The sequence below is a fragment of the Aquarana catesbeiana genome, linkage group LG07, assembly GCF_042186555.1.
Source record: "Aquarana catesbeiana isolate 2022-GZ linkage group LG07, ASM4218655v1, whole genome shotgun sequence".
Lineage (NCBI taxonomy): Eukaryota > Metazoa > Chordata > Amphibia > Anura > Ranidae > Aquarana > Aquarana catesbeiana.
This window is the reverse complement of record NC_133330.1, coordinates 30827692-30854581: the sequence shown is the minus strand read 5'-3', so window position 1 is coordinate 30854581 and position 26890 is coordinate 30827692. Positions and strand designations below refer to the sequence as shown.

Sequence of the window (26890 nt, the reverse complement as noted above, 5' to 3'; positions counted from 1 at the left end):
AGAGGATGAGAAGCTCTGTGGAGAAGTCCTAAAGGCAAGAATGGGAGGAGGCATGGGTGTAGCATAAGGGGTTGCAGGGGTCACAATTGCAACCCTGCCCCTTGCTCCAGGGGGCCCCTGCAGCCTCCCTGTCATAATATCATATCCTCCACAAAATCCAGCTCCGATCTGCCCTAGGGCCCAACAGCCACGTCCAGTACTGGGCTTCTATTTTGCCTTCCACAGTCCACACCCCTCGCTTCCCGTTGGCTGGGGAGAAGCTCTGAGACATTTCCTGAATGGAGAGGAGCACAAGGTGAGAAGAGCCCAGGATGGGGAAGTGTCTATGCTGTGTGCTGGCAACATGGAATGGTAACTGAGCTTAGCGAGGCAAGAGGAGAGTGCCGTCCTGTAACCACGATGGGACCGATGTCACTGGTGAAGTCTGACACCGCTCAGTGTATTCTAGTCACTAGCTGGGATTCTCTGTACTCCCCCCACCCGGGGATGTCTACTTACCCCACTTCCCTGACAACTGGGGAAAAGACACACATCTCCAGGAGGTGACCTTCCCCCAACACCTGCCAACACTGACAGAGAAACCTTCAGAAATTGCTAAAACAAATCCCTTAACACCTCCTCAGGGGGCCCCTGAAGGGCTGCAAGCTACAGATTTTGTGTCACATGGCTTTGCCCTCCCAGGTCTAAGTCCCCCCCCCCCCCCAAAGCCCCCTGACCACCCCCTCCACCCTGCACGCTATGCCCGGCAGCTGAGCTCCTTTTCAGCCCTGTGTAGTGTGTGTGTGTGTGTGTGTGTAGTGTGTGTAGTGTGTGTGTGTGTGTGGGGGGGGAGCTGTATACATTGCTGGGATGGGAAAGGAGCTCTGCCAAGTGACCTGCCAGGGGTCCCTGTCCTCTGATTCTCCAGCGGTGATCCCTATCCTCTGATGTAAAGAGGAACTCTGGGTACGCAAAACTCTTAAGCTACTTTGAGTATCTTGGCATGCGGTGGATGTATCTACACGCACGTTGGAAGTAGTGGGGGGGCCCAGGTCAACTTTTGCATCGGGGCCCATAAGCTTCAAGCTACGCCTCGGGGAGGAGGTAACAACAGAGCTAGAAAGCATGGGTCTTGAGTCTGTTCTGCATTATTTAGGAGGAAATGTTGCACTCCAAGGAAAGTAATTGTGTCAGCAAAAGGCTAAAAGACCCTCGTCACCACCACCCTGGTCTTCTGCACTGCCAAGAACGAGTGACTTGCCGGTGAAGAGGTAAACCAGAAATACACATAGCTGAGCATTATTATTATTTTTTCATTCTGTCTGTGGATTATTTAAAACAGTAATGAAAAAAAGAAAGAAAGGAAAACCAAACCCATCTGGCGCACGAGTCAGAATAATTCACATTAATTAAACGGCGTTGCAGCTGTTTATGAAAACAGACCTCACGTCGAATTTCGCCCATGGTGATTTCTATAAGTGGAATGGCTCTGGGGCGTTAAACACCTGAAGGATGAAAGAACGCTTTTGAAGACTTTTAGAAGGCCTGAAGGACAAGAATACTAAGACGTGTCAAACCTGGCTGATAGAGTGCACCTGTAGTTCAATGCAAATACTCAATGAGGGAGGTTAGAGGAAGAAGATATTGCAGGGATGAAGGTTTTTTCCTATACTTGAAAGAATGGGTTTAAGCCTGCTTCCGGTGATAATTAAAACGCATCCACTATACCATTCAGCTCCATCACTATTCCCATTTTTTCTACACGTTACCATACCAGGTGCCCAAACTGTGGCCCTTACTGTGCCGCCCTCAGGGCCTCTAAAGAAAGTAGTTTGTATTTTCCTTACTTAGTTCCTTACTCAAGCCATGGAGGGAAAACTTTTCTTTAAAATGGATTTCATTATTTTTTTAAATCCATGATGGTGCGCAAAAAAAAACACCTAAGTGTACAAAAAAAAAGTGCACTTAAGGGCGTGTCCCTTGTCCACCCCACAAAGGAGTAGGACCTTACCCTGAACCCTCGGGGCTCCTGACAGGGGCAAGGCTCAACTTGGCCCACCTAGCCAACAGGCCTGGAGGACCCCCTCTCCTCTTGGTCAGGCGAAGCAGACCAAGTACTAGGTGAGGGGCTCTCCTGAAGAGAGACCTCCCAGTTCAGGGGTAAAAGGAACCTAATGTATCCTGACGGGGTAAGGCTCAACTTGGCCCACCTAGCCAAAAGGCCTAGCAGACCCCTCTCCTCATGGTCAGCCGAAGCTGACCAACAAGTACTTTTTTTTTTTTTTTTTATATTGAAAGCCTATGGCGTGCAAAACACACCCCAAAAACTTCACCCGGTGCATAAAAAATGTGCACACACATAGAGAGTGCTCACAAAAAAGTGCCACGGGTACACAGACGTGCCAATTCCCTGATCCCCCGGGGCGTTAGGCTCCTGCGGGGACAAAGGTACTTACAATGGTCTATCCGGCCAAAACCAGACAGACCCCGTTCTCTGGAGGGCCTGCCGAGACAGGACCCACCCAAGTACTAGGTGGGGCTCCCCCGAAGGGAGACCCCATGAGAGAGGGCGAACTAAGCCAAAAGGCCATGTCCACCCCCTCCCAAGACGTTCAGGGCTGGCCCGAGGACCCGCATCCTTACTAGTCAAACGTGGATAAAACGTGTAAGACAAAACGTGACAAACATAGGGTTTTAATCAAAAAAATAAATAAAAAGTGGGGGAAGGGATAGTGAAGAGGAGAGTGAAAGAAGTGGCCATTGTGTAATACAATGACCAGGCCCTCCGGCCAGGAATAAAAAATTCCTCTGGTCCTAGCCAAAAGGCCCGGCCCAAGAGGTAGGTGCTTAAAAAGCGTGTTATGGTGCAGTGGCCATGGTGCCTCAAATCAAAGTGTCTGCCACACACAGTGATTTTATGGCACCCCTGGACTGCCACTCCAGGGGCACTACTCCATAGGCTTTCAAGTTCAACCCCGACCCACAGCCCAGACCACAGCAGCCCCCACCACAGGCAGAAAGGCATGGAGATCCAGAAGCTTGGTGAGAGCCCTTTACCATCAGGCTCCACCGTCGCTCCCATCACTCCTACCTAATTACATTCAGGAAGTACTAGCCACTCCCCCCCCCCCCCCCTCAAAGGGGCAGTAAGCGTTCTCTCCCGAATAACTGTCCGTAGCTAGAGCTACCACAATCCAGGCCAGAAGGCCAGGGACCCGACCCTCCGGCCAGACCAAAATGCAGCACCCATCCCTACCAGGAGCACCCTTCCAGACGGCTCAGACTCAACCATTGGCCGGTCCCCAGTATACTGTCGGGCAACTCGGCATAGTCCCTGCTGAGTATCGCCTTTCCAGGTACTATGACACCATTGGATTTGCTGGCCCTCCCCAACGAGAGTGACACAGCGCCTCCTCTGGAAACTGATAAGAACAGATACTACACTTGATCTTAACCAAAAGGCCGAGAAGCTGACCAACAAGTACTAGGTGAGGGGCCCTCCTGAAGAGAGACCCCCCTGGTTCAGGGGAGAGTGGAACCTAATGGCCACACATCCTCCCCCTAGACTTCAGGGTAGGCCCGAGGACCCCCACCCTCCATCCTAGTGAGAAAAGCAGACAAAAGTGTAAAGTGACAAAACATGAGAGAAAAAAATAAATTAAATAAATGGTGTTGGTGCTGGTGCACTGGTTGGCCCTGGGCCTGGTGTTAGAAGCGTCTAGCGCTCCTGCTCCTCATTCCAGCATCCTGGTTTTGGCTCTGGCATTTTCCTTGTCCATCTGTCCACCAGTAAAGTGATTGATGTGGCCAGACTCTGGGTGGAGACCAAACCTGATATAAGCCAGTCAAGCTTTCAGTCTCATGCTTGTGATAGCGTGTGTAATACCTGATCAAGCTCCCTGTTTGTTTGCCCTGCTCTGCTATTTGGGTTTCTTCTTTGATGACCTCAGATGGGATATCTACTATTCTCTAAACTCTGCTTGCCTTTTTGACTACAGATTGACCCCAACTATCCTGAACCTTGCCTAATCTGCCTGTCTGCCAACCGCAAGAACCTGTTTGCTTTGCTCACTTTGCGCCTAACCCTGGCGTGGTGGCCAGGAACTATAGCATTGTGTATAAGTCCTGGGGGCAAACAGGTACCAGTGGGCCTGCTTGACCTATGGGAAATGGGGCTGCTAAAGGTGAAGAACACAGAAGCTAGCAAGAGTGCCTGACCACCTGCGTTAGGGGTTACTAGGGGGGACACCTGGTAACAAAAATTCACATTTATTATTATTATTATTTTTTTTTATATGTTTTAATGACTGTAGATCTTCTATTAAAACCATGGCTGTATAAGTAATTACTCTGGAACCTATCGGTCTGGTGATTTCTGAACGTTTGTTGTCTGTATTCACACAGTCCCGGCCTTCGAGAATAAGGCGGCCGCGCCATTTGCGGTCTTGACAAAGATGGCGGTTTTTCAACTTCCGGTTTGAAATTTCGGCATTTCCGGGTCTGTGTTTTTTTTTTTACACATCTCCACAACAAGATGTGCGTGATAGGCACCCTTTGAAAATGTGCTTGAGCACGAAACGCGTCGGAGGGGTCCTATACACTGAAATTATTGCCGCTATGACCTCGTGGCAGGAGGGGTGTGTTTCTTTCACATTTTTATAAGTTTTATGGCCTTTTTTATACATGTACTCCCATTTTATCTAATAAATACTACACCATATTAGCTACATTCTTGGCTCCCGGTGAGCTTTTTTTATACAGTTTAACCTCACTGAAGGGTTACACGGATTCATTGCTGTTCACTCCACTCCCACCTGGATGCTGTTCATTGATGCAAGACCTGGCTGAGATCAACCTCTGTCTACATGTTTTAATAACACAAGGCTCATCTTTATTCATCTACCGGTGAGTGCATTATATACTGGTGGGGGGATATCACCTTGAAGAACCTACAGACTATATTTTGGGTGGAATGTCCTCTGCATGAGATGCTAGCCTCCAGCTGATGTCTGACACCCTATAGTTCCTTTGAATAGAGACGTTTTTATAGACTTAATAATTTGTTATCACTATGCACTCTTGCATTTTATCTCTAACCATGAATTGATGTTCTTTATATTTTTCACATGCTGTTTTTGCCCAATTATTCACCATATTCATTTATAGCACTGCACTTATTTGATTTTATATTGTTTGAGGATTGTATATTCACCTTTTTGTGCTAGCGGCTTTTTTATTGGTACACTGAGCGCTCACTTATTTTTTAAATTAAAAAAATTCCTCTTGACTTAGCAAAAAAGCCTAACCCTAAAAGGTCTAGTGCAGAAAAAAAAACCTTACTGACATGGCCATGTGCCTTTTCACACAGTGGGGTTCCCAAACCCGACTGTTAATAAGAGCACCTCTGGGGCAATTAACAGGGAGCACCAACAATTCTCTGCCCTCCTAGCCCATAGCCAGACATGGCCAGACATGGTAGACCTATTCAAATCAGCACCCACTTGCGGTGTGAAACATGCAAGCCTTGCCTTGTCCTGTTCCTCTGGGATCGATGTGATCGTTTGTGACCATTTGGATTTTATCTGACTTCAATAAAGGTGTTGTAGTGGAGTGTGGCCATCCAGCCATTTTTTGCTCTTTCTATGCATTTCTTGAGGGGGGAATTACTCCCGTGCCCCATATCCCGTGGACGCCCCGGTTCTAACCTTCAGAGTCCCCATCATACAAGCAAGGAAGCTTTACAGCAAACCATTCCTGCCAAAAGTCCGAAATACCAGCAAAACACCCCTACTAGACACTGATGCCGCGTACACACGACCGGACTTTACGGCATACTTGGTTCGGCGGACCGGAGTCCATCGGACAATTCGATCGTGTGTGGGCTCCAGCAGACTTTTTTTCCCCAAAAGTTCAACGGACCTAGAAATGAAACATGTTTCAAATCTTTTCGACGGACTCGAGTCCGGTCGAAAAGTCAGCTCGTCTGTATGCTAGTCCAACGGACAAAAAACGACGCTAGGGCAGCTATTGGCTACTGGCTATGAACTTCCTTGTTTTAGTCCGGTCGTACGTCATCACGTACGAATCCGTCGGACTTTGGTTGATCGTGTGTAGGCAAGTCCGTTCATTTGAAAGTCCGTAGGAAAGTCTGTCAAAGTCTGCAGGACAAAGTCTGCCGTAAAGTCAGCTCGTGTGTACGCGGCAGGATAAGAACAGATACTACACTTGATCTTAGTCAAAAGGCCGAAAAGCGATTCCATGATTTTAATGGTTTGGTTTATTTTGTGCTTATCATATTTGCCTCTGGGTGTCCTGATTCTTCTAGCTTGTATGAACCCACTTACTGTGAGCCCAGGTTGTCATGGACCCACAGATCAGATTCAGAGTATGACTGCACTGAAAGGCTCTCAGTAAGGATCACCGTTGCGGGAAGAGAAGAGAGGAAGGACCTGTGATGTCATCTGGGCAGCCAGAAATTCCCCAATTACTGTTAGTGCAGGGGAAAGGCTTAGGAAGTGGGGGTTACGGATTATTAGGGATTATTTTCTTTAAGTAAAAAAAAAAAAAAAAAAAAAAAAAAAAAGACTTCCATTTTAGGCAATAAAAAGAGTTGTGAAAAAATATGTCAATGTCCCTTTAACCGTTCAGCCCTCCTGCGTGGCTGCACAGCTTTTATGCCGCAACGGGTGGTTCACTTGCGCTGTCTAATCATTTATTGCTTCTTGACTGTGCCTGACGGCGATTTAGATTTTTATAATGTTCCGGGCATTGCCTGGGGCTACGATTATCTAATGCACTTTACTGATCAATCTGTTTGTCGTCTCAGCAAACAGCCTCGGCACGCTCTGCCTTTATGTACTTAAAATAGCATCTGCGCGCAACCAGAGCATGGGGGGGGGGGGTGTGCTGTCAAAGGGGAAGAAGACTGGCAAAGGGAGTGATGGGTAAGTAGCTCCATGAAAAATGAAATGAATGCAGGGTTGTATAAATTATTATTTTAAAACCAATTTTTAACGATCGGTAATGGAAACAGATGATCAAGAGCAGTTTTCTGCCTTACTTATGACCTTTTCCCTGTAGCCCCCACAGGGCCCTTTCCATCACCATGCTGTCTTTTCTTCCATCTTTACCACATGGCCAAACCGTCTAAGATGCGGAAACCTTTCCCAAGGAAAAGGAGTCATACCTACCTCTCCAGTGGCTTGTGGCTCCTACCTCCCCTCTGTTCCAGGGCCACAACTTCCTTAAGGCTCCTCAGCAACATGCTACTGCTATACTAACCCTAGGTACTTTCCACTGTTCATTCTTCAAAAAATTCATTTTGGTGACTATGCTGTTTTTGAGTCCTCCTAACCACATACTGTATTTGAGCCCTGAAGAAGGGGGAGAGTTTTACGCCTCTGAAACGTGTTGGCCGTTTTGTCCGATTTTTGGACTGGTCTGGTGTGGTCATTAGACTTTCTATTCTGTAAGACTTTCACAGAATGTATAATGCCCTGGTGACCTTCCTGTGGCCTGGGGGTAGCATAAAACCCTCTGCTGTGTGCAGCCTTCCCTTGGCACCCCTAAAGACATATATCAGTGTTCCCCTATTGCCCTATTATAGCAGTGATCCTTAGCGGTCTCATGTAATGTATCTCCAGTCTATGACTGCCTCTCAAAGTAATTTACCAGTCTCCAACAGCTCCTTTATCATGTTCACGGTCTCTGACAGTCTCCTGCGGCATGTCCGCAGTCTCTGACTATCTCCTTTATCATGCCCATAGTCTCTGATCATCTCTTGTGTATCATGTACAGTCTCTGACCATCTCTTGTATCAAGCTGGCACTCTCTGACGATCTTTTGTATCATGTCCATAGTCTCTGCCATCTCTTGTATCATGTCCCCAGTCTCTGACCATCTCTTGTATCATGTCCATGTCCAAAACCTCTGACCATCTCTTGTATCGTGTCCATAGTCCATGTCCGTAATCTCTGACCATCTATTGTATCATGTCCGCAATCTCTGATGATCCCTTGTATCATGTCCATAGTCCACAGTCCATGTCCATAGGCTCTGACCATCTCTTGTATTGTGTCCAAAGTCCATGTACAAAGTCTCTAAACATCTCTTGTATCATGTCCATAGTCCATATCCAAAGTCTCTGACCATCTCTTTTTTCATGTCCCCAGTCTCTGACTATCTCTTGTATAATGTCCGCAATCTTTGACCATCTCTTGTATCATGTCTATAGTCCATGTCCATAGTCTCTGATCATCTCTTTTATCATGTCCCCAGTCTCTCTTGTATCATGTCTGCAATCTCTGACCATCTCTTGTATCATGTACATAGTGAATGTCCATAGTCTCTGACCATCTCTTGTATCATGTCCACTAATCTCTGACCATCTCTTGTATCATATATGCAGTGTCTGACCATCTCTTGTATCATGCCCATGGATTTTGACCATATCTTGTTGTGTGTCTGCTGTCCCTGAATCAAGAGGTAGTAGTGGAGGGGAGATGGACATGGATTTTCAGAGTTTATCGAAATATGGACGAAATTATTACTTGAGTTCAACTGACTTGTGCTTGGCAGCTCACCAGAAAGGTGACGACACCCCCCCCCCCCCAGGGAAGAATATTTACCTGAATCGAGAAAGCCATGTGTAATGGGTCAACGAGAACGCCATATGAAAAATCCTTTGCTGCTCTCTTTGAGCCATTAAACAAATGTAAATGGTCACTTCTCTGCTGACCACCAATGTATGGGTCGAGTTCACACTGACCACTAATGTAAGGGGTTATGCCTACATTGACCACCAATGTAAGAGGTCACTTCTCCACTGACCGCCGATACATCAGTCATGTTCACACTGACTACAAATTTAAGGGTCACTTCTACCCTGACCACCAATGTATGGGGTCACTTCTACCCTGACCACAAATGTATAGGGTTACTTCTACCCTGAACCACCAATGTATGGGGTCACTTCTACCCTGAACCACCAATGTATGGGGTCACTTCTACCCTGAACCACCAATGTATGTGGTCACTTCTACCCTGAACCACCATTGTATGGGGTCACTTCTACCCTGAACCACCAATGTATGGGGTCAATTCTACCCTGAACCACCAATGTATGGGGTCACTTCTACCCTGAACCACCAATGTATGTGGTCACTTCTACCCTGAACCACCATTGTATGGGGTCACTTCTACCCTGAATCACCAATGTATGGGGTCACTTCTACCCTGAACCACCAATGTATGGGGTCACTTCTGCCCTAAACACCAATGTATGGGGTCACTTCTACCCTGACCACCAGAAAACCAGTTTTTCAAGAGTACTGTGACAAAATCATTGAGATTCCTTAGGGCCCTTTCACACCGAATGCAGTTGAATGCATTTTGAACTGCACTCCCAACTGCATAGACTGCCCAAAATCAAGGTAATCCTATGGGCATCGTTCACATCATTGCAGTGCAGTTTAGCACAGTTAAAAAAAAGTAATTCAATGGAAAATCCCTCAAAGGGTTTTTTAGCAGCTAAGTAGGTATTCCAATCAAAGTGACCATGACAGAGTTAAAAATTGAAATTCTTTATTTATATTGGAGTAACAAAACAGAGGGGTAGGGGCATGATTTACATCGGAGTTGTAAAAAGCAATTAAGATCCTTACATAGAAAAGAACATCTCGTCAATATGAGAAAATCACATATAAACTCAATACATATTAAGAATGCCGTAAGCTTATGCAGAGTTTCACATGATATCCCTACGCGTTTCGACCTGTAAAGGTAAAGGTCTTCTTCAGGGGAAATTACTCTATGTGAAGGAGAAAACAATTTAGATTGAGCTGTCTGTAAATAGATCAATTATTCAATTATTATTGAATAATAATTATTATTATTAGTTAAAAAAAAGTAGAGCATGCTGCATTTTTCCACACTGCAAATGCAGGGAATGCACTACAAACGCGCTTCAAATGCACCACACCGTGTCCCTTTAAGCCAAGAAAGCTAAGCTCAAAAACATATAGAAAAATGCTATGCAAAACGCGTTCAAGCACACGTCAAGCACGCTTCAAACGCGATTCAAATGCATGTAAACATGCAGTAAAAATGCAGTTATGTGCAGTTATGTGCCTAGGCAAAGTCACTGGACCAGAACTCAAAGAACATTTTTTAAGGGCCAGTTCACTCTACAATGTGGGAAACCCGTGCTCCGTTCAAAATGCACTGCACTTGCGATCTGCAGCAGGTGTAAGTGGCAATGACACCCCAAACTCCAAAACTATTTTTGTGCGTTTTCATGTGTTAATACGCTTTTGCTTTTCGCTTTTTTTGAAGCAGAGTACAGAGGGTTTTTTTTTTACCATGCCTTTTTGATGCGTTTGTGTATTTGTCATTGGACCAGTGGCGGCTGGTGCTCTATTTTTTGGGGAGGGGGTGGACGGCAAACAAACCACCCGACACCCCCCCTTCCTCCGCTTTTGACCCCCCCGGTCGCTTGCTCGTCCACCCACCAGCCCCACACTTACCCCATCTAGGTCGTGGGCAGCTTTGGATCCTTACTGCATCTCTTCCTCCTCGGGGCTTCATGGCGGCTTCCCCTGTGTCTACTCCTCAGTGGCTTTCTCCTCAGGCCAGTAAGGCTGCTTCTCCTCTAGGCCAATCGGTTCTTAAGACCCTCTTCCTGATTGGCCGGGAGGAAAATCAGGAAGACAATAGCAAATATTCATTTGCTATTGTCACACAACTGGGTGGACTCAGGTCGCAGTGCTCTGCGCCCCGAGCCCACCCTTTTTTGAAGCCAAAAAAACCTTGTAGAAATCAATAGGGGCAGGGCGCATGGATTAGAGGGGCGGTGCCCCTGTACCACAAATGGACGGGCCGCCACTGCATGGGACAAAACATGTTGCAAATGCATGCCCATTAACATGTAACGGCAATACAAGTGCAATGTGCATTTGCTGCGTGTTTCCAAAATGAGCAGCACAGCGCATGATCTGCTCCAAAAAAAGCAAAGGAGCTTCTTTTGAGAGTTTGTCACACGTAGGGCAGCCCATTCAAGGGAACGAGCTACCATATGCGCGAAACGCATTAATTCCCCCAAAAAAGTGAGCAGGAATGCGAGTTACCGCTACGCACAGATTTAAATGGGGCCTTAATTAATCCAAAGCTGCATTGATTTGCGTCTTTTAGATCTGCCTGGAGTTCAGCTTTAATCGCTTTTGGTCCAGACAGGACTAGACTGAATCTGTCCTCCTTCCCATACAGGCAGTTTGGTGCATCTATCCCTGGCACGGTCCTAGGATCTCTGATGGTCTTGCCAAGCTGTGTCAGATTAGTAAATACAAAATCAGGTGCCAGCGCACAGTCCCTCCTTGTTGGACGATGAGAAGTGGGTATCCGTATTAATATCTCATTCCCGTGTGTGTATTTCAAGAACACAGCTTGTGAAATGCATTGGCTGGAAGACAGGCACCAGCGACGGCCAGTGCCAGGATACCCGGTTCATGGAGCCTGGCACCATCTGCTGCCGAATTTCTTTGCTTCCAACACACCATTCACAATTCTGGGTGTGTTACCCTTGCCAATCATTTCATTACATGTTTAAGTGTTTTTACTCCTTGCCAAATGTTCCTTATTTGTACATTAAAAAAATGATAGTGTGTTTAAAGTGGCCCTTTCATTGACTGTACAGTCCTAAGAAATACATTTCCGATATGAAAGCAACAGCTCCGCCTTCTATTATTAAAAAGCTGCCCTTGATTTCCAATCACTGACTTTTGCCTAGGCAGCGATGATGTCATCAGTCAACTATAGACAGGAGGAAGAAATTTTTCCCTTATATGCTTAGAATTGTTGAAGTTTGTGATGATTTTTATTACAATGATAAATAACACTATTATGAAACCTGCCTTAAAATGCTATTAAACCCAAAAGCAAGCCGTCCCCGCTATTAGAGCCGCTGACGCTGGCAGGCTGGTTGTACCCAAGTTGATTGATCGATCAACTTGGGTACATTCAGTCTGTCCATACATGGTTCGAATCTTGACCAGTTCCTGCTGAACCGGCCGAGATTCGAACCGTCCGTCTATGGCTGGCCCTAAAGGGGCATTAAATACCAGGCCGAGATTTGAACTGTCTGTCTATGGCCAACCCTAAAAGGGCATTAAATACCAGGCCGAGATTCAAACCATCCGTCTATGGCTGGCCCTAAATAGGCATTAAATACGAGGCCAAGATTCAAACCATTCATCTATGGCCGGCCCTAAAGGGACATTAAATACCAGGCCGAGATTCAAACCGTCCATCTATGGCCGGCCCTAAACAGGCATTAAATGCCAGGCTGAGATTCGAACTGTCCGTCTATGGCTGGCCCTAAAGGGGCAATAAATACTAGGCTGAGATTTGAACCATCCATCTATGGCCAGGCCTAAAAAGGCATTAAATTCCAGGCTGAGATTCGAACCGTTAATCTAAGGCTGGCCCTAAAGGGGCGTTAAATACCAGGTTGAGATTGGAACCGTCCATCTATGGCCGGGCCTAAAGAGGCATTAAATACCAGATTTAGATTCAAACCGTCCGTCTACGGCCGGCCCTAAAGGGACATTAAATACGAGGCCGAGATTCAAACCTTCCGTTTATGGCCGGCCCTAAAGGGACATTAAATACCCGGCCAAAATTCGAAGCGTCCATCTATGGCCATCCCTAAGGGGACATTAAATACCAGGCTGACATTCAAGCTGTCTCTCTATGGCCGGCCCTAAAGGTACATTAAATACCAGGCCAAGATTCGAACCGTCCCTCTGTGGCCAGCCCTGAAGGGGCATTAAATACCAGGCCGAGATTTGAACTGTCCCTTTATGGCCGGCCCTAAAGGGGCATAAAATACCAGGCCGAGATTAGAACCGTACGTCTATGGCCAGCACTAAAGGGGCATTAAATATGGGCCGAGATTAGAACCGTCTGTCTATGGCCGGCCTTAAAGGGGCATTAAATACGAGGCCGAGATTCAAACCGTCCGTTTATGGCTGGCCCTAAAGGGACATTAAATACCCGGCCGAAATTCAAACCGTCCGTCTATGGCTGGCCCTAAAGGGGCATTAAATACCAACTCGAGATTCAAACCGTCCCTCTATAGCCGGCTCTAAAGCCACATTAATTACCAGGCCGAGATTCGAACAATCCCTATATGGCCGGCCATAAGGGGGCATTAAATATGAGGCCGAGATTCGAACCGTCCGTTTATGGCTGGTCCTAAAGGCACATTAATTACCAGGCTGAGAGTCGAACAATCCCTATATGGCCGGCCCTAAAAGGGCATTAAATACCAGGCGTGTATTATGTGCAGTGTTGGGTGGGGGGGAGATTGTTTGGCCTCAACACCAAACAATATGTCTGGTGGAAATCCAATACAGCTCACCATCCAAATAACACCATTACTACAGTAAAACATGGAGGGGGGTAATATCCTGTTATGGGGGGTGGTAATATCCTGTTATGGGGGTGGTATTATCCTGTTATGGGGGGTGGTAAAATCCTGCTATGGGGGGTGGTAATATCCTGTTATGGGGGGTGGTAGTATCCTGGTATGGGAGTGGTAATATGTTAGGGGGGGTGGTAATATCATGTTATGGGGGTGGTATTATCCTGTTATGGGGGGGTGGTATTATCCTGTTATGGAGGGTGGTATTATCCTGTTATGGGGGGTGGTATTATCCTGTTATGGGGGGTGGTAATATCCTGCTATGGAGGGTGGTATTATCCTGTTATGGGGGGTGGTATTATCCTGTTATGGGGGGTGGTAGTATCCTGCTATGGAGGGTGGTAATATCCTGCTATGGGGGGTGGTAATATCCTGTTATGGGGGGTGGTAGTATCGTGGTATGGGGGGTGGTAGTATCCTGTTATGGGGGGTGGTAGTATCCTGGTATGGGAGTGGTAATATGTTAGGGGGGTGGTAATATCATGTTATGGGGGGTGGTATTATCCTGTTATGGGGGGTGGTAATATCCTGCTATGGGGGTGGTAATATCCTGTTATGGGGGGGTGGTAATATCCTGCTATGGGGGGGGGGTAATATCCTGTTATGGGGGGTGGTAGTATCCTGGTATGGGGGTGGTAATATCCTGTTATGGGGGGTGGTAGTATCATGGTATGGGGGTGGTAATATGTTATGGGGGGTGGTAATATCCTGTTATGGGGGTTGGTAATATCCTGTTATGGGGGGGTGGTAATATCCTGTTATGGGGGGGTGGTAATATCCTGTTATGGGGGGTGGCATTATCCTGTTATGGGGGGGGGTAATATCCTGTTATGGGGGGTGGTATTATCCTGTTATGGGGGGTGGTAATATCCTGTTATGGGGGGTGGTAATATCCTATTATGGGGGGTGGTATTATCCTGTTATGGGGGGTGGTAATATCCTATTATGGGGGGTGGTATTATCCTGTTATGGGGGGTGGTAATATCCTGTTATGGGGGTGGTATTATCCTGTTATGGGGGGTGGTAATATCCTGTTATGGGGGTGGTATTATCCTGTTATGGGAGGTGGTAGTATTCTGGTATGGGGGGTGGTAATATCCTGTTATGGGGGGTGGTAATATCCTGTTATGGGGGGTGGTAATATTCTGTTATGGGGGGTGGTAATATCCTGTTATGGGGGGTGGTAATATCCTGTTATGGGGGGTGGTAATATTCTGTTATGGGGGGTGGTAATATCCTGTTATGGGGGGTGGTAATATCCTGTTATGGGGGTGGTATTATCCTGTTATGGGGGGTGGTAGTATTCTGGTATGGGGGGTGGTAATATCCTGATATGGGGGGTGGTAATATCCTGTTATGGGGGGTGGTAATATCCTGTTATGGGGGTGGTATTATCCTGTTATGGGGGGTGGTAATATCCTGTTATGGGGGGTGGTAATATCCTGTTATGGGGGGTGGTAATATCCTGTTATGGGGGGTGGTAATATCCTGTTATGGGGGGTGGTAATATCCTGTTATGGGGGGTGGTATTATCCTGTTATGGGGGGGTGGTAATATCCTGTTATGGGGGTGGTAATATCCTGTTATGGGGGTGTTTCTCTGCAGCAGAGACTGGAGCACTTGTCAGGATAGAAGGAAACATGGATGGGCCAAAATACTGTCAAATTCTTGGGGAAAATCGGCTGCTGTCAATGGGAAGAAGGTTCCAACATGAAAATGACCCAAAGCACACAGCAACAATGAGCACACAGTGATTGGAGGAGAAGAAGGTGAATGTCCTTGCATGGCCTAGTCAGAGCCCAGAATTGAAGACTGCAGTCCACAAACGGTCACCATCAAATGTAACGGAACTTTAGCAGTTCTGCAAAGAAGAGCGGGCAAATCTTGAAAAGTCTAGATGTGTAAAGTTAGGTTAGACAAAACCCAACAGACTAAAGACTGTAATTAAAGCAAAAGGTGGTCCAACAAAACACTGACACAAGGGGGGTGATCCTTTTTCCAACTCAGTGATTCTGTATTTGATTTTTTTTTTCTGACATGTTGGTGTTATATCTTTCACTTGGATGTTATAAGTTTCACTGAGTAAATACAGCTGGATAAAACAAAAACTGCGTCTGTCTTCATTTCAGGCTGCAAAGCAATAAAATGTGATTTTTGTAAAGGGGGTGGGGGGGGTGATTCTTTTCTATACTCACTGTAGGTTTGAGTCTATCCTTAAAGAATAGGCTGCTCAGGATAAAGTGTAAATGTATGCAGGACTTTAAGGTATCGCCATTTCCTTTCATCTTGTAAGGTCCCTTGTTCCTGAATAATATCCTTTTTAGAAATCATTTTCCCAGCCGGCTCTTTGCAGAGACTTCTTCAGACACAGGAGAGGGCGGAATGTTAAAAGGCTTTTCCTCTGGTCCTGTCACCATGACACAGTTTTGCAGAGAGGACAATGATGAATTATTTAGAGGAGAGCTCAACAAACCGGTCTGGAGAGACTGTAATCGGCCCAGGATTACATTAACAATCGCAAACAAAAGAGCCAGCAATGATTGTGATTGGGTGAGCTGCCTGTAAATGGACGACATTGTACGGGAGTCTACGGGAGACGTGGGCAACCTGCCCTCTGCTTCCTTGTAGGACCTACAGTTCTCCGAATACTTAAAGTGATATTAAACCCAAAAGCAAACAATTATTATATTGCAGCTTTCCAATTCTTAGATGTGAAGGCTGCATTCGTTTTCTTTTTTAAGGCTTTCTTTCTATTTTCATCCAGCCAGTAAGTCTGTTTTTCAAAAGCACAATCACTCCAGCAAAATGTATCAGTTTGCATGGATGAGACAAACAACTTAACACTGGCAGGGGTGATTAGAATGATCATCTTTTTTTTATTATTATTCATGCAAAACTTTCAAATGGAAAGGAAAAAAAACTGTTTGCTGTAACTGCTTATAAAGTATTAGTTGGAGTTTGGCTTTAATTTGTTAGTGTATCTAAATCTGCTAATACATTTACCACCCCCTCAGATTGACAGTGCTGCTGTCTGCTGTGCCTGCTGTTCTCCTTCATCCAGAGTGGTGTCTCACTAATACAGGAGATGTGTTACTGGCCAGACCCTCAGGGCTTACAATGCTGCTGTCAGCCATGCCTGCTGTTCTCCTTCATACAGAGTGGGGGCTGTGGGGGGGGGGGGTGTGATGTAAAGGGGGGCAAGTGCTGTGGCGGGGGTGATGTAAAGGGGGGCAAGTGCTGTGGGGGGGGTGATGTAAAGGGGGGGCAAGTGCTGTGGGGGGGTGATGTAAAGGGGGGCAAGTGCTGTGGGGGGGGGGGTGATGTGAAGAGGGGGCAAGTGCTGTGGGGGTGTGATGTAAAGGGGGGCAAGTGCTGTGGGGGGGGGTGATGTAAAGGGGGGCAAGTGCTGTGGGGGTGTGATGTAAAGGGGGGCAAGTGCTGTGGGGGGGGTGATGTAAAGGGGGGGCAAGTGCTGTGGGGGGGGGGTGATGTAAAGGGGGGCAAGTGCTGTGGGGGTGTGATGTAAAGGGGGGCAAGTGCTGTGGGGGGGGTGATGTGAAGAGGGGGCAGTGCTGTGAAGTGGGACAGTGCTGTGGGGGGTGATGTAAAGGGGGGGGCAGTGCTGTAAAGTGGGAAAGTGCTGGGGGGGAATGATGTGAAGGGGGGGGAGGGGCAGTGCCGTGAAGTGGGACAATGCTGTGTGGGGGGGGGGGGTGATGTGAAGGGGGGGGCAGTGCCATGAAGTGGGACGATGCTGTGGGGGAGGGGGGTGATGTGAAGAAGGGGGAATTCCGTGAAGTGGGACAATGCTGTGGGGGGGGGGGGTGATGTGGAGGGGGGTAGGAGCAGTGGCGTGAAGTGGGATAGTGCTGTGGGGGGGTGATGTGAAGGGGGAGGGGCAGTGCAATTAAGTGGGGGAGTGATGTGGGGGGGGGGTGATGTGAAGGGGGGGAGGGGCGGTGCCATTAATTGGGACAGTGCTGTGGGGGGGGGGTTGATGTGAAGGGGGGGTTAGTGCCGTGAAGTGGGACAGTGCTGTGGGGGGGGTGTGATGTGAAGTGGGGGGGGGGGGGGGCAGTGCCGTGAAGTGGGAAACTGAGGACACTGCTGTAAGAATGGGATTGTGATATGAAATGAGAAGGTTGTGATGGGAAGGATCTAAGCGATTCGGATTATAAGCGAGATTGGGATTGTTGAAAGAAAATTTTACTGACCAGACCCCCATGAATTTTAATTCAATACTCCCTGGCAGGGGCGTTGCTAGGTCTACAAAAGATCTGGGGCTAGAGCCCATAGCAGCGTAGTAAAGAGAGTCATACGCTTGGGCAGGCATACACATGTATATACAGTAATATACGTGTGGGTGTATATATATCACCAGAGAGCCCCCCGCTTACATCAGGGTCCCCAGAGAGTCCCCCCTTACATCACCTTACATCAGGGTCCACAGAGAGCCTCCTCCTTACATCAGAGTCCTCAGAGAGCCTCCCCCTTCCATCAGGGTACCAAGAGGGCCCCCCCACTTACATTAGGGTCCCCAGAGAGCCTCCCCCTTAAATCTGGGTCCCTAGAGAGCCTAGGCCTTAAAATCACGGTCCCCAGAGAGCCTCTCCCTTACATCAGGGTCCCCAGAGAGCCTCCCCTCCGCTTTGGGGACCCCTGCAGAGACTCGGGGCTATTGGCCTCAGATTCGGGGCTACAGCCCCAAAAGCCACCCCCTAGCAACGCCCCTGCCCCCTGGTATAAACCAAAGGAATCCTCTAAACTGTGAAAAAATCCCACTGGAGAGGAACAACTGAAATTGAGCTAGCCACACTACCGTTGTTGTCACCGACACAGGAAGTGAAAGGAATTTTACCCGATGGGGACGCAGATAGCAAAAAATAAAAACCCAATTACCCATCCAAAACTAAAAAAAAAAAAAAAAAAAAAAAAAAGGTTTTGGAAAGAGTTTTACTTGAAGTCTGAAACCCTCAAATCAAATTCTACTTTTAGATTGCAGATGTTCTTCCAGCAGGCAGTAATTATAGCAGGAGGAGCGCTATGTAACTTATTCCTCTTGAAATGGCAAAGGCATGACCAGGCTGACTCAAACCTCCTCCAAGGTTACTGGCAGGACAAGATCTTTGGAGACCTCCAGCTGCACCACCCTGCAGTGCTAGGAGATGATGACTCGGATTTCCTGTTTAACTTTTTGTTTTTTAGATCTGAAAACCATCTAGATAATATAGAAACTCTGCAAACACGGCATTTCCTTTCCAAAGATCGTCACCCTCCTCTCCTAAGACACACCACCCTGATGAGTTTGACTAATATTGGTTAATGAAGCAATATCATCCTACTCGATGCTTTACATATCTGAGATCCCCATAGACATAAGATGACAGTTGACCGATTCCGCCATTTTCAGCTGACTTGTCCATCAGCACCACCAGACTTCCCGGGTAAACTGATCATGGTTGGATAAATATTGTATCGGTATTATGGTATGATTGGTATTATTTTCAAGCTGTTCATTGCTGTTCTAAGGGCATAAACATATACTCCAATGTGGGCTGAATATGCACGTTAAAGGGACAGACAGCCAAGAGAAAAGCCTCAGGATTGTAGCGGAGGAGGAAGCAGTGCTTGATCAGCAATCTGTATATAAGGTGGCAATGAGTGCCTTGTCATGCAGTGGAGGAGGATACAGTGCTGGACCAGTAAGCTATCTATAGGGTGACTGTGTGTTCCTTGTCAGATAATGGAAGGGGAAGCAGCGTTGTATCAGCAAATTGTATATAAAGTGACAGACTGTGTCATGTCATAGAGTGGAGCAGTGCTGGATCAGCAAGCTGTATATAAGGTGGCATTGTGTGTCTTCTTATATAGTAGAGAAGGAAGCAGTGCTGGATCGGTATACTTTATATAATTGGTGTCTTGTCAGATTATGGAGGAGGTGGAAGCAGTGTTCGATCAGTATACTTTATATAATGGGTCAATGTGTGTCTTGTCAGATTATGGAGGAGGATGAAGCAGTGCTGGATCATTATACTTTATATAATGGGTCAATGGGTCAATGGGTGTCTTATCAGATAGTAGAGGAGGAAGCAGTGCTGGATCAGTATATTTTATATAATGGGTCAATGTGTGTCTTATCAGATAGTAGAGGAGGAAGCAGTGCTGGATCAGTATACTTTATATAATGGGTCAATGTGTGTCTTATCAGATTGTAGAGGAGGAAGCAGTGCTGGATCAGTATACTTTATATAATGGGTCAATGGGTGTCTTGTCAGATTGTGGAGGAGGAGGAAGCAGTGCTGGATCAGTATACTTTATATAATGGGTCAATGGGTGTCTTATCACATAGTAGAGGAGGAAGCAGTGCTGGATCAGAATACTTTATATGATGGGTCAATGGGTGTCTTATCAGATAGTAGAGGAGGAAGCAGTGCTGGATCGGTATACTTTATATAATGGGTCAATGGGTGTCTTATCAGATTATGGAGGAGGAAGCAGTGCTAGATCGGTATACTTTATATGATGGGTCAATGGGTGTCTTATCAGATTATGGAGGAGGAAGCAGTGCTAGATCGGTATACTTTATATGATGGGTCAATGGGTGTCTTATTAGATTATGGAGGAGGAAGCAGTGCTAGATCGGTATACTTTATATGATGGGTCAATGGGTGTCTTATCAGATAGTAGAGGAGGAAGCAGTGGTGGATCAGTATACTTTATATGATGGGTCAATGGGTATCTTATCAGATAGTAGAGGAGGAAGCAGTGCTGGATCAGTATACTTTATATAATGGGTGTCTTGTCAGACTATGGAGGAGGAGGAAGCAGTGCTGGATCAGTATACTTTATATAATGGGTGTCTTGTCAGATTATGGAGGAGGAAGCAGTGCTGGATCGGTATACTTTATATAATGGGTGTCTTGTCAGACTATGGAGGAGGAGGAAGCAGTGCTGGATCAGTATACTTTATATAATGGGTGTCTTATCAGATAGTAGAGGAGGAAGCAGTGCTGGATCAGTAATCTGTATATAAGGTGGGGCAATGAGGGGCCTTGTCACACAGTAGAAATGTGAACAATTCCTTTAGCTGCCCGTATCTGGGGGAAGAATTGGGATTATTTTTGGAAATTCATCTTAAATGATTGAAATCGGTCACAGAGGACGCATCCAACAATCCAGCACCGCGCATGTAGACGATTGTTATTAGATCCGAACGTTATCATCTCCTTCACACGGGTCGGCACCGAACCAGTGACCCTGAGACTTGGGTTGCAATCACCGCAACCCGCTAAATATTCTGAACCTCACAGTCCAATGTGACTTCTTCTAGGTGCGGTGGTATGACGAAGTGGGAGGAGCCTATTAATGACGTCCCTAGGACGCAGATTAGACAAAGTATCTTTGACAAACGGAGCGATAAGCAGAGCGATAATCACAGCTGCCGCCAATTTACTTTCATTGATTAGGAGGAAACGGCTCCAGGCAACATAACTGCCGTACGAGGCTCAGGTTGGAACAAACATTTTCCTGCCAACAAAATTGCATAGTAACATAAATCTGACGGCCTTTCATTTGGCAACATAAAGCAAAGTCCAGACACCCCCACATGGCTGCCATCGCTTTCTCATTGGCTGGAAAGTTAATCGGAACATTTGGGAGGATTAACCATTTGGCTGCCAGTTAGGTCAAGGACTGCATGTTCCAGGGTCCGGGTACTCACCGTGATCGTGGGAAAACACCAGGAAATCCAGGCCGGTCAGTAGTTGCGCCAGATCGTCATATCGACTGCAGTGCTCTCCAGCGCCGTGGACCACAAACACCAGAGCCCTGAAACAAGAACACCGATCGGTTATTGAATGTTTACCTATGCTGAAATAAATAAATAGATACATAGCGTAGGTTGCTTTATATATCCTTAGGATTCATTTGTAGAATACATTTACTTACATCCCTGGTACCCAACGGACTGTCACAGCCATGACCACCAATGTAGGGGTGGGGGGAGTGAATAGTACTTACACCAATGGGGGGGGGTTATTATTGTGTTCACTGACACCAATGTTGGGGTTATGTTTGCATCCACTGGCACCAATGTTGGGGGTTATTAATGAACTCACTGGCACCAATGTTGGGGGTTATTCTTGCTTCCACTGACCCCATTACTGGGGGTTATTTTTGCATCCACTGACACCAATTCTGGAGGTTGTTATTGCACTCACTGGCACCAATGCCGGTGATTATTATTGAACTCTCTGACACCAGTGTTGGGGGTTATTTGTGCTTCTGCTGACCTCATTGTTGGGGGTTACTATTGCATCCACTGACCCTATTGCTGGGGTTATTATTGCGTCCACTGACACCAATGCTGGAGGTTATTATTGCACTCACTGGCACAGATGCTGGGGATTAATATTGAATGACTGTGAGTTAGGGACCTTAGATTGTAAGCTCCTTGAGGGTATAGGGACTGATGTGAATGTATAATATATATATATGTAAAGCGCTGCGTAAATTGACGGCGCTATATAAGTACCTGAAATAAATAAATAATAAATAAACTCACTGACACCAATGCAGTGTGTTATTATTGCGTCCACTGACCAATGCTGGAGGTTATTATTGCACTCGCTGACACCAATATGGGGGGTTATTATTGCATTAACTGACACCAATTCTGGGGGTTATTATTGCACTCACTGGTACCAATGCTGGGGGTTATTCTTGCATCTACTGACCCCATTGCTGGGGGTTATTATTGCACTTACTGACAGAAACGAAGGGGGTTATTATTGAACTCACTGACACTAATGTTGAGCGTTATTCTTGCTCCTCCACTGACCCCATTGCCGGAGGTTATTATTGCATCCACTGGCACCAGTGTCGGGGGTTATTCTTGCTTCCGCTGACCCCATTGTTGGGGTATTAATATTGCATCCACTGACACCAATGCTGGGGGTTATTATCGAGTCCACTGAAACCAATGCTAGAGGTTATTATTGCACTCACTGGCACGGATGCTGGGGATGAATATTGAACTCACTGACACCAATGCAGTGTGTTATTATGGCGTCCACTGACACCAATTCTGGGTTTTTTTATTGCACTCACTGGTACCAATGCTGGGGGTTATTCTTGCATCCACTGACCCCATTGCTGGGGGTTATTGCACCCACTGATACCAATGCTGGGGATTATTATTGCATTTACTGACAGCAATGCTGGGGGTTATTCTTGCACCCACTGATACCAATGCTGGGGATTATTATTGCATTTACTGACAGAAATGCTGGGGGTTATTATTGAACTCACTGACACCAATATAGAGGGTTAGTCTTGCCCCCAATGACCCCATTGCCGGAGGTTATTATTGCATCCACTGGCACCAATGCTGGGGGTTATTATTGCATCCACTGGCACCAAAGATGGGGAGTTATCCTTTAAAAAAAAAAAGTACAATCAGCGCAAACAAATTGACTTAATTGGGGTAGAAAATGAATTGCCAGCTGAACGCTAGAGAATAATCAGAAATATACCATAAAAATAAAAGAGTGCAGCACAATACACAATAATCCAGTCCAGGGTATTGCAATAAATGAATCCAAGTAGTTCCAGGTAGAACCACAAAGCCCAGAGTGCAATAGATGCATCCATGTGAGAGAGCAATCCGGTGACAAAGCACAGGTGGCAATCCCTCCACCAACAAGTATATTACTCGCCCACCTTAACGGATGGACCCCTGAGCTAACAGAAGGTCAACTGCACATGTTCCCCCTTGGGGTAAATATGGAAACCAGTGATGATCTGGATACTCCGACATATCACATGCTCATGTGAATGAGAAAGAAACTAAGTGCTCTCTGCTTTTGAAAACGAAGGCTTTATTAAAAATAGGTAACAAACTTACATGTCATCCAACAATAAAAGGCCCAAATGTATAATTGATAATCAGTAACATCTCCGTCCAACAGGATGGCAGCGGGAGATGTCATCCAACACGTAGCTCCTCCCCCCGTACACGTTACGTCGAATGGGACTTTGCCAGCGGTGTTATCCTTTCGTCCACTGACCCTATTGCTGGGGTTATTATTGCATCCACTGACACCTATGTTGAGGTTTATTATTGCACTCACTGGCACCAATGCTGGGGGTTAATATTGCACTCACTGGTAACAATTTTGGGGGTTATTATTGAACTCACTGACACCAATGCTGGGGGTTACATAGTGTGCATTGCGATACGCTGCAAAAAATGCAGTGGGATGAAAATCTTTGGGCTACTTTGTGGCCCTCTGGAAGTGTCAGGGGCCACCACTGGTACAGAATGTTTTCCACGATCATTTATTTCCAAATAAACATATACATATACATCAATCCAGCTCGACATTATTTATTATTTGGAGAGGGAACAAAGGGTGGATCTAGCAGAGGAACTATCATCCGGTGACAAGAACAGGAATTTCTCCAACCTCCTGGGCGCCAGAATATCTGATGGGCTCCCGGCAATCTTTCATGCGGTCGCAGTCAATGTTTCCTTTCCAGTGCTATATACGTCGATGTGACCTCCGGAGCACAGAGCGAGGACCATTCAGGAAAATTCCTCTCCGCTAGACGCAAATGTCCCTTCTGATGTCGGCAAAGATACACACACACTCTTATTTTCCAGTGGAAAAATAAATAACGATAGGTCTGATGTCCCTTCCGCTGTTGTTTTTGCATCTCCGGCGCTCGCACACGAAGGGGACGACGCACATTCATCAACAGCAGATGTTTAGAGATTAACCTTTTTCCATCAGCCGCTGGTCACAGAGTGATGGGAATCAAAACTGTGTATTTTATTCTAAAAGTTCAGCTTACATATCTTAAAGCAGTGGTGGTCAACTTTATTGATATAGGGGGCCCCAAGCGTGGCCCCCCGACGTTACCGAAAGGGACAAACATAAAATTCTGTGAAAGCTTAATGTCAGAGATAGCAAACACACAGAAGCATATAGTAAAAGACTATGGATATGATACAAGATATTGTTAGAGATTGCAGACATGATACAGGAGATGGTCAGAAACTGCAGACATGATATAAGAGATGGTCAGAGACTGCAGACATTATACAGGAGATAGTCAGAGACTGCAGACGTGATACAAGAGATGGTCAGAGACTGCAGACATTATACAGGAGATAGTCAGAGACTGCAGACGTGATACAAGAGATGGTCAGAGACTGCAGACATTATACAGGAGATGGTCAGAGACTGCAGACCTGATACAGGAGATGGTCAGAGACTGCGGACATTATATAGGAGATGGTCAGAGATTGCGGACATTATACAGGAGATGGTCAGAGACTGCGGACATTATACAGGAGATGGTCAGAGACTGCGGACATTATACAGGAGATGGTCAGAGACTGCGGACATTATATAGGAGATGGTCAGAGACTGTGAACATGATACAAGAGATGCAAAAATGTGTACCAAAAAAATGGCGCCTTGTGGGGATGAGAACATATAGACAAACAGCTGCCCCCTTTAAAGTGAACAAATTACTAAACTGCGAAATTATAAAATAAAGAATATTTATTAAAGAATATCAGCCCTGTTGGGGGGCTTTGGTGAGATATCAGGGGTCTTAACAGACCTCTGATATCTCCCCCTTGAGACAGAGAAAGAGACTGAGGATAAAGATTTCCCAGTCCCTTTCTCTGCAGACTCAGCTGCACTGAAAATGAATGGAGAGAAGACAGCGGCTCCTCTCCATTCATAAACTAAGACATCGTAATCACAGGAGGTTACAATGTTTCAGTTATGTGAATGGACAGAGTCAGCTGACTCTGTCCATACAGAAAAGGAGGGAGGAGGACATGGAGAGAGACAGCAGAACTGAGAGGGACAGCAGAACGGAGGGGGCATGGAGGAGGATGTGGGAACAGTCAGCGGTGATCGTGAGGGAGTTACAAGCACCGATCGCCGCTGTATATATTTCACTAAAGCAGCTGAAAGCCGCTGGGGGAGAAGCTTGTAACTCCCCCACGCGCTGATCACTGCTGACTGTCCAGGTATCGGGGGAAGCATCGGGAGCATATGCTCGAGTACAAGTACTTCGGCAAATGCTCAGTATCGGTGCCGATACCGATACTAGTGGACATGATACAGTAAGAGACTGAAGACATGATAAAAGAGGTGGTCAGCGACTGCAGACATGATACAGGAGATGGTCAGAAACTGTGGACATAATACAAGAGATGGTCAGAGACTGCAGACATGCTATAGGAATTGTTAGAAACTGGGAACTTGCTTCAGGAGACTGGAAACACATTACATTAAATTCTATAAATCACTTCTATAACAGGGCAACATAAGGGCAAAATAAGACAATGCATGTTTAGTACATCTCTCTGATACACCTGATGATGTCCCAGAAATCCAGGGAGGTCCTAACTTTCTGTGCTGTAATTATCAGTCCTGTGGCTGGTGGAGAGCCATGGATTCATACACTATATTGCCAAAAGTTTTGGGACACCTGCCTTTACACACACATGAACTGTAATGGCATCCCAGTCTTAATCCGTAGGGTTCAATATTGAGTTGGCCCACCCTTTGCAGCTATAACAGCTTCAACTCTTCTAGGAAGGCTGTCCACAAGGTTTAGGAGTGTGTCTATGGGAATGTCTGACCATTCTTCCAGAAGCATATTTGTGAGGTCAGGCACTGATGTTGGATGAGAAGGACTGGCTCGCGGTCTTCGCTCTAATTAATCCCAAAGGTGTTCTATCAGGTTGAGGTCAGGCCAGATAAGTTCCTCCACCTCAAACTCGCTCATCCATGTTTTTCTGGACCTTGCTTTGTGCACTGGTCCAAATCATTTGGTGGAGGGGAGGATGATGGTGTGGGGGTTGTTTTTTAGGGGTTGGGCTTGGCCCCTTAGTTCCAGTATAGGGAACTCTCAAGGCGTCAGCATACCAAGACAGTTCTGAAGGCAAAAGGGGGTCCAACCCAGTTCTAGCAAGGTGTATCTAATAAAGTGGCCAACGAGTGTATATATGAATGTGAGATTGGGACCTTAGATTGTAAGTTCCTTGGGGCCAGGAACTGATGTAAATCCATAGTATGTAAAGTGTTGTGTTATAAATAAATAAATAGAGTGACCACATCTCTTGATTTAGCTCCATGCGGTTGACCATGAGTCGCAGTCTGTACGGCTCGTTCTGCTGTTTGTGACATCAGAAAGGGAAATAAGGATCTGTGGTTCTCCTCTCCACCAGCTGTGGAATGCAAACCCCTTCAGAAGACAGGTAGCTATTGAAGGTTGCACAGCAGTCTCTGCTAAGCTGCAAATCACAAAGGCACGTCTCTAATCTGACAGCTCCACAATGCAATTTAAACATCCATATTGATTTATCCGGCAGCCGGTGAACTACAGCGAAGGCACGTGCTACATCTG

The 26890-nt window shown here is 46.3% G+C and overlaps 1 protein-coding gene and 1 pseudogene across 3 annotated transcripts in view; both read right to left on the bottom strand.

Annotated features, from left to right (window-relative positions):
- The window catches only part of MGLL (monoglyceride lipase), a 107584-nt gene that overhangs the window by 42597 nt on the left and 38097 nt on the right, over positions 1 to 26890 (bottom strand). For all 3 annotated transcript variants that reach the window (XM_073591904.1, XM_073591905.1, XM_073591906.1), the window contains exon 3: positions 21177 to 21283. In XM_073591904.1, coding sequence (XP_073448005.1) covers positions 21177 to 21283 — 107 coding nt within the window. The remainder of the gene's footprint in view (positions 1 to 21176; positions 21284 to 26890) is intronic.
- Positions 3349 to 3453, bottom strand: LOC141103990 (U2 spliceosomal RNA; annotated as a pseudogene).